Here is an 11,869-nt window from a genome sequence, read left to right as displayed (position 1 = left end):
GTTCCTTCTATGATTATTAAATTAGATTTATTTGTTAAAAATTGATTTACATACTATTTTTCAGGAATGCATTTTTGGGCTAAGTAAAAGTATACTTATATTAGGCTAAGTTTTATTTCAAGAGTTCTATTTCTATAGTAGTTGTTCCCCAGTTCTAAGGCGCCCAAGCAGTCATTCTTCACCTTATTTATTAAAAAGCCCTCAGAGAGCACCAGTCAGTCAGATAATATCTAGGCTAAATGTTCACCACCTGTGGAAAGGGAATTCATAAGATCATAGAGGCAGACATAAGTGTGGACCTAGAAAGGATGTCAAATATTTCACCCAGTACCCTCATTTAGAGAGACTGAGGTTCCTGGAATGGCTTGCCCAGGATCACACAGGTGTCAGAGGCAGGATTAGAAACTAGGTACTTGTGTGGCCCCAACTTGTGTGTTTCACTCATTGCACCATATCAACCACCATTGGTCCACATCTACAACTCTTCACATCTTTGTTACTTTTCCTGGGATTTTCAATTGTCTTAAGGCAATAGAATATGGACTAAGAAAATAAGTTTTTCTTGAGAAAAGAAATCATATTCAATCAGAAAAAAAGCAAAACTGAATGTGAAAGCTAATCCATCAGATTTACCAAAATACTGATGTTTTTTTAATCTAAAAAATAACTGGAATCTCCTACTAAAAGGATCTGTGACCTTGTCAGCAAGTCATAGAATTATATTTATTTGTAAATACTTTTGAGGAGCACAGATTGGGAATATTTGGGAAACTATGGCTTTTCATGCTTGTGACGGTACATATTTCTTTTGTTATCTCCTCTTTTTTCTAAACAATGTAAATCATTCTGGTAGTTAATCATTCCTAAGATTATAATTGATGAAAACTAACACTATTCCACCCACCTAACACCTTCCTTTCTCATTAAAAGTTGCAAATTCCTTTTCTTAAGACTGATTTTATATATTACTTCCATGTTACCTCCCTGACAGAAATGAGGAGGGAATTCTACTCATTTGCACTTACATAACCAGAATATATTCTGAAATAAAGGTCCTATTTATGCAATTGGATGTGCTGGGTGACTTCTCCTGAAGGCCAGGGAAAGATGTAAATTATGGGAATTGTAGTTTCAGATGCTAATATGCTTTTCCTACCCTGGAAGTGGATGAGACTATCACAGTCTTGGAACAAGACTACATCAATAAAGGTTCTTCGAGGATCACAGCATGATGTGGGATGGGGGAAGGAGGGAGCGGAGGAGGAAAGGCTCAGGAGAGAGGGGGCTCTGAATAGAATCTGTATCAAGACAACAATGAAAAGCAGAGAGGGCTTGAAATTCCTCAGCTTGTTGCAGAGCCCACTCAAACTACTCTGAGATTGGGACTGAACTATTTCCCTGAGAGACTGAAGACAATAAGGGACAGCGCTTTTCATTCAGATCTCTCCCTGTTTCTCCACCTCCCCAACCAGGTGATTAGCACTCCAAACTTTGGAGTTTCTCTGTTCTTTAAAATGATGACCCATCATACTTTTATTTCAAGGGCAACACATTTTCAAAGATCCAAACCAAACAGGAAGTTATAAACAGCCTTAAAGAACAGATCTGGACCTCTGGAGCAGACTCTGACCACAGTGGACCTCTCCGTTGCTTGTCCACTTTCTGAGTGCCCCTCCACCCGGAGATCTGCTGCTGCTGGCCTAGTGAAAAAGTCCCTGAGAGGCTGTGCCCCATCCCGGCTCAGACAGAGACAGTTTCACCCCCTCTTAGGACAGGAAGAGAATGCCATCTGTCTGGGCCTTCAGTGTGCATGAGGCATTTTAGTTCTCCATTTTATCCCTTATGTGCTAAGCAAATCAGTCAAACTCTGGGTTACGTTAAAAAGGAAAAAACCTGTCATATTTAAATATCACAATCTTTCAACAGTGAAAGGAGTCTATTTCTCTTAAGATCCTGTGCACATATTTAAAGCCCTTTCCTCCTCCTGAGCCATCCATTCATCTTGTTCCCAGTCTTCATTTTTCTCCTGGGAACCTTGACAGGCACAATTCAAATATTCCACACTGGTCGCTAAAATGAAATAAAGCAACCACTTTCAGAGCTAGTATAACATGAAAAAATATAGGAAAAAAGACAAAAGTCTTCACAAGAAAAGTCCAGCAAGCTTTTGGTTTTGGTTTTGATGTCAGAAAAAGCAAATTCCTCTTGACTTTTACCCCAAAATACATAATAGAAGAAACCAAAGTTCCAAGTAGTCCTCCTTACTATTCACAGATATTCAAAACATAAACACAGAATGTAAAAAGAGGTTAAATCTTTCAACAACATTAATTTCGTTTTCCTCCATGTTAACAGTAATTGAGAGCTTGCAATGATGCTGAGAATATATTCCCCTCCCATTTCCAATGTTGACCTACCATTTTGAAATTAATGTGTTTAAAATATTTTCCCCTCAACAGCATCACATAAGAGTTCTCAATCATTATCAATGTACTTCTAAGTCCAATTATATGACATTACAGGCAAGTTCAAATTGGGTCTTGTAATAATATGGATATGGCAAAGTGGAAATTTCATTACTATTAAGATGTACTGACCGTAAGTCCCATATACTTAATAGGTTAAATATACAGTATTCTATGTGTAAATTGAAGACTTCCATTTGACCACTATTGGCCAAGGAAATAAGTCTTAGTTAAACTAGGTTAGGTTGCCAGTAATCTAGCGTGGCTCCAAAAGAAAGAACATATTCTTACATTTTAATTACAGGAAAGAAAATCAATACAGCTATTTACATTGTAAATCTCTTCCAGAAAGCATTTCACCTGTTCCATGGGATGACATCAGTGGACAATGTCGGGCTACCAGAAATTTAAAAAAATACCAGAAAAAAGGAAGTTTCTTTTTTTTTAGAACCCACATAACTGAAATAAAAAGCCCCCACTAGTGTGTGCAGTTTGAATTGCTTCTTGGAGTAGAGAAAAATGTCCTTTTCAAAAATAGCATTCCTATCACAAAGTTCAGCTCTTTTAAGATTTAAACTTCTATTTGTTTCTCAAGGGGTTAAAAAGACAGTTCTTAACTGTGCTTAGTACAAATAACCCAGTTGTTATAATTAATATTTAAATTGACCCCACATAATAAAATAAAGTACTTACAACCAAGTTTTTCCTGACAGGCCAAAATAGAATCATGCATTTCATATACACAGGGATATTTTCTGAGTTATCAGATATAAAGATGGCATTCATAATCCCAGCTAACATTTTTCTACTTATGACATAATATATGGACTAAATATTCAAATAAACAGCCTAGTTTACATCTGATCATTCTTTGCCTTTTTGGGGTTGGCCACGTCTTGTTCACACAGTGAAAAATATCTTGACACGTTCAGCCATCAGATTCTTCAATGTGCAGGATTAAGAAATATTATGAGCTCATTTTTCTACAATGGGAAATTGTGATTCAAGGCCAAAGATTCACCTCATCAGTATTAGCACAATGCTACACATAGTACATGAGCATAACATACCCAAAAAGTTGCTAAAGACAATCTTTAATCTAACAAATTTAACTCTTCCCTATGACTTTACATACCTTTCCCTCTCCCAGGAAGTACTGACAATATTTTAAATAAGACTCCACTTCTTAACTCTTAAACAAATTCCTCTAAAGGCACTAGAAGAAGGCTGGTTTTTTTTTTCTTCATTGTGCCAGCTGTAGGCTCCAGAGCTATACCTTCACCACAGCCATGACCTTCTTCTCTGGTATACATTCAGGTGGTCTGATATCATTAGGACCAACGAGTGTGTTGAAAATACAAGAACAGCTTCCTTTTGGAGTAATGGGGAAATGATGCTTCTTAGGTAAAATAGCAGAGCATTTGGTAAAGTATAAAATAGAATATTTTCTCACAAATCTCCGAACAACAATAAATTACGTCTTGGTGATACTGAAATAGACCAAAGCAAATGGTAGTCAGGTGGGAGAGAAGGAATATTTCTAATTCTGTCCTTGCCACATCTTTTAACCTGAATGAACAAATAGAACTCAAAGAAGGGCAGGGATAATCCAATAGTTGCCAGCAGTCTCACAAATACTTCAATTCCAGTGCATTATTTTGTTTCCACAGGTCTAGAGGCAAGCAGCTTCATCTAAGCAGTAGTAACATCATTGGCACCAGGGGAATGGGGAGCACTAGCAGAGGAAAGGACAGACTCCTGTTCTACTTTGCTTTAACCTGAGTGGAAAATCATTACTTTTGTACTCTCAAGAGAGACGGCTATATTGTGTAAAGAAGGTTAACGCTTCCCTGAGTGGTCCAGTGTGAATTGCCTATGGATGTCTCTGGAGACTCACTTCCCCTTCCCAAAGCTGCTTGCAGTCTTCACATTGGATCTTATGAAAGAAAAGTGAAGGTAAGATAATCAAGATGGGCAAATCATAGGTATTAAACACAGAAATGAGTTAGAAAGAAGGAGAGACAGAGGAAGGAACAAAGGAAAGAAAACAGGAAATTACAGAGTTGAGTAGATGGAATGGAAGAGGGAACCTCTCAGGATATTTAATGTACTAACACAGAATGACAGTAGCAGAAGCTTGAGATCATTTTGAATCTGCAGGAGTGACTGAAGCCTAATCATTTCTTCTTAAATACCAAGTCAGGCCCCGGTGGCAGTTGCTATTTCAAGGGCAAGGACTCCCCTGTTGACTATTGCTTAAGAAAAATGGTAGCTTCCTTATCCCTATTTGTTTTTAAGGCAGTTTTGTGGATTTTCTCATTTCCTATTGTTTTTCCATTTCTTAAAATGATTGCTTTTGGAAATCACCCTAACTAAGCTGTGTTTTGGTTATTCTAAGAGGTTATAACTTCTTACAGTGAAATATCACCACACAAATGAGCACCAAAACAGCCAAAGTGCGGAATAACTGTGGTGATTACCTTAACTATGTGAATAAAAAGGAAAAAGTGTAACTGGTCCCTATTATTGCTAAGAAATCTTCACCGTTATTGCCTTCATGACATTCAGTACACTTTGCAGAGTCCCTCTAAATACTTTTACAAACATGTTTAATGTAAGGTGATGTTGCTTAAAAACATTGACATTAATACTCCATGGCTTTTTAAAAGGGACTTATATTGCTTTAACTATTTTGCAGCTGTAATTTCTTTGCTAAGTTACTGCAGACAAGTTTATCTTTATCATCAAAATTCAAAACCAGCTATGCCTTTCAATATTAGGTTGATAAGTCAAGATTACAAAAACTGTTGGGGGGAAAAAAAAAAGAAGTGGGAGGAGGGAATCACCAAACAGCTCATGGAGAATCACTTACATTTTTGTGGGCGTTATCACACACGTCTCTGCAGGGTCGTGCTACATTTCTCAGATTTCACCTCAATTTGTCATTCTCAAAGGGACAAGGATTACTTGTTGTTTTTGTTAAAAATAGAAATCCTGGTTTCTTACATCACTGACTGGAGATGGAAGGCAGCTTATTCATGGATAACAAAATAGAAAAGATCTGAAGTAGTTAAGAAAAGGATCAGTGCTGGCAAATGTGATCTTCCTACAAGGAACTGCCATGAAGACCCATCTTTTTTTCATGGATAGAGTGTTGCTGCCAACACTTATTCACTGATGATCCTGACACACACACAAGTCAGTAAATATTAACCACTAGACAATGTCCCCTCATTAGTCCTAGTTGAGAGGCTCAGACCCTGGGATGTAGACCTGTCCCCTACAGGAGGAAGACCTTGCACCACCTTTCCAGCCTGGTCCATTGACACACTTCCATGGCATTGATTCCCCTATAAAACAGCATCACATATATCCTCTCTACAAAATGGTATACAGGTAACATTTTAATCAGCTCAAATTTGGATGCTACATTATCTTCAAGTATCTTTGAGTGCTCACTCACAATTTTTTTCCCTTTTACAAAGCTTCTTATAAGACATACAACTTTAATTAACAAACTAAACAGCTTATATGCTGGCAAGATATTACAGATGGGTTTATGTCATAATAAGAGTTCACATGAAATGGACCACTGAGTTACACAGGATGTACTGTATCTGGACAGCACTAAAGACACTATATCATTTCTATGTAAATGTCGTGCTGTGTGTATAGACACATGTGGATCTGTATCTACATCCATCTGACTAGGCCAAAAGGAGCAGGTAGATGCAAGACAGAGACACATGCAGGGGCCACTGCACACCTTGCCATGCCAGTGAAAGGGTGGGCGCAGGTTGCTGGTTTGGTAGCCATTCATGTATACTTTATGGGAAAAGCTTTTAACTCTGCGTGTGTGTGCATGTGTGTATGTGTTTTGTTTTCTGCAGTAAGCATCACTGGAAGAAGAAGAATAAGAAGAAGAAGCAGGGCAATTATAAGTTAAATATACACTTGGACTGAGTTGCAATACATAACTCTGCAGAAGAAGCAAGCTGAAAGATTGGATTCAATTTTAGATTTTGTTCTCTTCCTTCCCATTTTCTCTTAATTATCACATCCCACACACGGTTGTGCATCTTTTCAGTTTCCTCATCTTCTGAAGAACGCTGGGTTTCGCAGGCAGGCGGCTAGTCACCTGCAACAACCAAGTGGTCCTGCCGAAGTCTCCAAGCTACTGTCAGTGTCGGATGCCAGGGTCTGGTCAGTGGACATGGAGGAGATGTCGTTGACAGAAGAGGATGGAGGGAGGCTCTCGCTGCTGTTCACTGCTGCACCTGTGCTAAGAAAATGAACACAAACATGACTAAATCTGGAATCTCAAGTATCCTCAACCCAAAGACATTTTTGTTGACCAAAAGTCAAGGATACATGCTACTGTATTCAAGAGAAAAAATATTCTCCCCGTGAGGAATGAGTATTAATGTAATGATTGCTAATAAAATTAAACATTTTTACCAGATTTTTGATTATATTGAACTAGGATATCTCTCCCAAATCAAGGCAAACCAGTATCATGTCTGTAATTTATGATCGGAGAGGTGATTTGCTTAAGGTCATGCAACTATCATATTAGAAGTAGAACTTGAACTTGGGTCTTGCTCATTTCCTGAATTCTCTTATCTGTTCTACAACAATGCATCTCTGAAATAATAATAGGTCATTTTAAGATACAGCAATTAATTCAAATTTTCCACCTCCACAAGAATACTAAAATCTGTCAAATCAAGCTCAGAAGTTTTTAGAAATCTCAAAATTAACTCCAAAATTCTGAGGAAGAAACAAGCATTTTTCCAAATTCCTATTTGCTTCATCTCAATTAAGTCTAAAACTTTCTTTAAGGTTTTATTTTCCTAAATCCTGAGCATTTGACCTATGCCATTCTAATAAAGTCCTGATTTAAATGGAAAGAGCTTAAACATATATTGCTACCATTGGGGAATCAAAATTGAGTTCTATTTTAAGACCTTTTTTTTTACCATCTAGAGCACCTTTGTATATTTTTCTTTGCTATCAAATTGGGGTTCATGTCCACTCATACTGTATTGGTGCAATCTTCCTCTAATTCTTTCCCTCCACCAACTCAGATCAAAGTCTTGAAAACCAAAGTTGAACCTCTTCTAGGGTTAATTTAGATTTTTACTCTCTTTCCAATACTGCTCTATATTAAATTTTGAATCTCTATGATTCTAAATAATGTTCAAATTCATTTTCAGAAGTAGATTCCTTTTTCCTCCATTGGGTCTCTCCTTTACATATTTAGCATTTTTCTTATACATCTCAAATTCACTGAAAACTTTACTTTTCACTGACCAGAATTGAAATATTAAGGTTTATGGATAGTTTCTCATTGTTCCAAGTAAAATGCTTCTGTTTTCTTACTTGAAAAAATTTAATTGCATGGTCTCTTTAATTTTGTTCAAGTGATTTTGCTTTCAATTTACCTAGACAATTATACTCTACTAAACCTTTCAGAGACAATGAAAGTAATAAGATATTGTCCTAAAATGAAATTGTTTATTCACTAATTAGTTACTATTTTAATAGCCTTTTTCTTTCTGATTTTGAGAGAAGGATCTGATCTTCATATAGAAAAAAATGACCTTTTTTGGTTTTACTTTGCTTTTAGAATCAGTGGAGAACAATTTTTAAACTGGCTTTCATTCAGTTCAATGGCTGTACCTTTTCTAGTCAGTATAATTGCCCTCTACTATATTAAAGTAATATAATTTTTCACTCTTGATGATAGAGAAAGAGTGATAGAGGGCTCTGAGTCATTTTGGTATTCAAATTCCATGAAGTCCCGACTTGTAGCAAAGCTAATTATCCATTAGGTATTTCAGCACATTTAAAACACAGTCTTATTATATTTTGGAAATATATATTAAGCAAATTACACTTTGTTCACAAAATTTGGTTTTTCTTTTACTTTTCAATGCCATAAATTTTTTCATTTGGAAAAGGAATCCCTTCTTTCTTGCAGTCTGTTTCTCTCTCTTTCTCACTCTCTCTAACTCTCACTTTCTCTTTCCATTTTCAGTTTGGTCAGTATTAGAATATAGAAGCTGAGACTATCTGCTTTGGAAGCTTTCAAAAAAAAAAAAAAACTTCTTACAAAAAAACCCAAACATTTCCTACTCTTTTCACCCTTCTTCCTTGGTTGATCAGATAACAGGAAAAAGGTCAGCTATATTTACCAGGATACAGAATTCATCAAAATTAAACTATTTAAACTGCCCATTGTCTCCTCAGTCTCAAGGCATAAGATCTTTTATCATAAATTCTAGAATTTTTTTAGAGGGAATTTCTAAGGAAAGGGAATTATCTAAGCAAGATTATGGTAGCTTTGTTGGTTTTCCCTGACATCAAGGAGCATGAAGTTCATGCTAGTTTTAGCTCTGGTATTTACCTGACAAAAAAGTCTCCCTCCTATTGGGATACAAGATTTTTGCATCAGAGCGCTCTTGTGTTCTATCTTCCTCAAAAGAAATATTGGAAAGTAGGTTTGGCTGCCTAAATGATATGAACCTTGATCCACGATTTATGACTAAGACAATCCCCAGGAAAAAAATGTGCTTCCTGCAAAACCATAACCTATAAACAATAAAATCGCCCCTCTTTTAAAAATTTTATATATGTTTTACTCATGTCCTTCAGACAAAAGAAATTGGAGGGAAAATGACTTACTGCTCAATGAGTTGGAGTAGGACACTGAATACCTTGAGAGGTTATTAACATAGGTAAATATTTTACTTTATGCATATTCTAGCTATCCCAAGTGTTCAACCACTCCACTAACTCAAAGAAAATCAGTCATCTCTTCTCTAACATTAAATTGTCAGGAAATTATTTCAACCAAGGGCAGAGGTATACTCATAAACAAGAGTCTGATGACTATGGGTCATCAGAAAGCAAAACCAATTTTGTTTAGCATGCTAAAGTAGCTACTCTAAATAAATAGCAGCTTCAGATTTCTAGTATACAAAATTGGTTTTAATAACCCTTTAGACTTCTTTGGAGTAATCCAGCCTATCATTATCATTCTGTGACAATTAGGAATATTTAGGTAAAGCATTTTATAGGAGAAGGAGGAGTTGACAAAGAAAGGAAATAAAGGCAAGGGAGTACTATTTGGAATGTAGCTGACGGGATTTATCATAAGAAAACATCCATGTTCAACTACAGGAGAAAAGGAGAAATGACCAAATACTTGAAAGAAGTTCTTTTAGTCAAAACTTCAAGATCCCCTATCCATAGACAACATAATAGATGGTACTGTGTGCTTTACCATGTCCTTGTATAGTTTGCTATATTTTAGTTCTATTTCAACAGGAATTGGGACTTTCTAATATAAAGCATGTTGCAAAATAATTGTTACCTATTTTCTCCTCAATAATTTTATTCCCATATGTTCTCACTTATAAAAAAGACGGGCATACCCTAAATTATGAGGCTATATAACAAAAAATGGGTGAAATAAAAGATAGAACACTTTCTATTTGTATACTTTTGTCTAGACAGATTTGCCCACATAGTATGTATGCTTGGCCACCAGGAATTCTATATTCTAAATTTAGCACTACTATTGATTTACCAACTGGCTTTCAGAAATCCTCATCCTATTTATCTATAAAAAGAACTCCATGGAATACAGAAATATAAATATTTGTCAGTAACTTTGAGAAGCTTAAGGACATGACTGACAAAAATATGGTATTGTGATTGTGGTTATTAACTTATAGAAAATTTATTAGAAAGTATTTAAGTTCATAAAAAGAAGCAATAATCCATTTGTTTTGGTTGCAGTAGATTTAAGGACTTATAAGGGGTTCTCAAAAGAGCCAGACCAGAAAGTAATTCAAGAGTTCTTTATTTGGCACATTTAGCTCACACAAATGAAGGCAAAAGAACTGAAAAATCTCTAAGAGTAAAATCACAGAAGCAAGGGAAAAAGGAAGACAAGAGGTTATAACTACTATGAGAGTAGGAAATGTTGCTCCATTATATTGGCATTCCTAATTTCATTTTATTCTTCTTTGACATTTGGGAAAGTTGGGTTTTAAGTTTTTTTTAACAAGGCAGCACAGTGATTTCCCAAAACAGGGTCTAAGAATACATAGCTCCAAATCTAGAACAATGGACTTAGAATATATCCATAGGACAGCCCAGCCAAGAAACATTTGAGGATCATGAGGTATATAGAGAAGTATGGTATCCTTCTGAGACAAGTATAAAGTTTCTAGTAAATACAACCCTTTCTGAAAACTTCCAGAGATTAACATGATAGCTGTTTGGGGGGGGGGGAAGCTATACAAGCAAAAGTTCCATATGAGGGAGAAAGTGACAGGTAGGAGGATGATAGTACATCTACAGAATAGAGGTATACTGTAGCAACAATTGCTAGGCACTCCAAAACAGGTTTTTGGACCATCAGAACAATCACATGGAAGAAAGGGAAGGGAGGAGACAGAGGGAGAAGAGAATGAGACTGATGAATAAAAAGAGACACAGAGAATTAGAACAATTCTTTCAAAATAACCTGGTTTAGTTAGGTCTCTTGCTGAGGTCTTTGAGGCTCAGTTTCCCTGAAGGAAACATGCATTGCATGGTTGAGGTCATGTTGCTTACAAACCTCTCTTATTCTCTTTCTTCCATAATGTTTTACAAATGAAGATAAATTGGTGTTGTTCTTGGTTGCAATGATTTAATATTTGGTCAGGATATTATGTATTTGGCAACTAAAACAGTTTTTAAAGTCCTTTTGGTCTCCTTATTGCTGAGACTAATTTTTTTTGAGTTGATATCTTATATAGTTGGTCGATATAAGTGTGTGCAGTGCTTTAATTAAGTTCACTTAACACTAATTCCAATGATCCATAAACTACCCACAAAAAATGGGTTCTGAAATAAATGTCATTAACCAATTGTACTCTATAAAGATAAAGCTAACTTTACTTTTTGATATGATTTTTGTTTTGTTTTTTAATATGTTCACTCAGTGCTTTCTGACTCTTCTTGAGAAAGTAATCATGATGTACAGCCTTTGGGCTCTTCAATTTCTTTATTTCAAACTGTATTTTCTAATGTGATTTATTACGCCTTCCCATGTTCCTGCCTTTGGTCCTGAAGTCACCAAGGAAATATCTTGAACACTTAGTTTGGAGAATATTAACAAATTCTTTGGAGAATTTCTTTTCTTTATCCTCTTTAGATGTTGCACATAATCTCATAATTATCTTCAAAATGGTCTCTTTTTAAAATATTTGTCATCTTCAGGACAAGGCAAGATGACCAAATGCCCCATGAAATAGTATTTCTTCTTGTTGCCACATGAAAACCAAATCTATCCATTTATTTCTTTTTTGCCCAAGAGTGTTTGTTTTGTCCTTCTATTTAGCAGCAAA

The 11,869-nt window shown here is 35.9% G+C and overlaps 1 protein-coding gene across 9 annotated transcripts in view; it reads right to left on the bottom strand.

Annotated features, from left to right (window-relative positions):
• Window positions 1-641: 641 nt before the first annotated feature.
• The window catches only part of MAPK10 (mitogen-activated protein kinase 10), a 165,362-nt gene continuing 154,134 nt past the window's right edge, over window positions 642-11,869 (bottom strand). For 8 of the 9 annotated variants that reach the window (XM_074276307.1, XM_074276308.1, XM_074276304.1 and 5 more), the window contains one exon: window positions 642-6,742. In XM_074276307.1, coding sequence (XP_074132408.1) covers window positions 6,600-6,742 — 143 coding nt within the window. In that variant the 3' untranslated portion in view covers window positions 642-6,599. Of the gene's footprint in view, window positions 6,748-11,869 lie in introns of all 9 variants that reach the window. The other variant, XM_074276312.1, reaches the window with a different exon arrangement.

The sequence above is a fragment of the Sminthopsis crassicaudata genome, chromosome 6 (genome assembly GCF_048593235.1).
Source record: "Sminthopsis crassicaudata isolate SCR6 chromosome 6, ASM4859323v1, whole genome shotgun sequence".
In the NCBI taxonomy this organism is placed as follows: domain Eukaryota; kingdom Metazoa; phylum Chordata; class Mammalia; order Dasyuromorphia; family Dasyuridae; genus Sminthopsis; species Sminthopsis crassicaudata.
The sequence above is the reverse complement of the archived record's forward strand: the minus strand, read 5'-3'. Positions and strand labels throughout refer to the sequence as shown.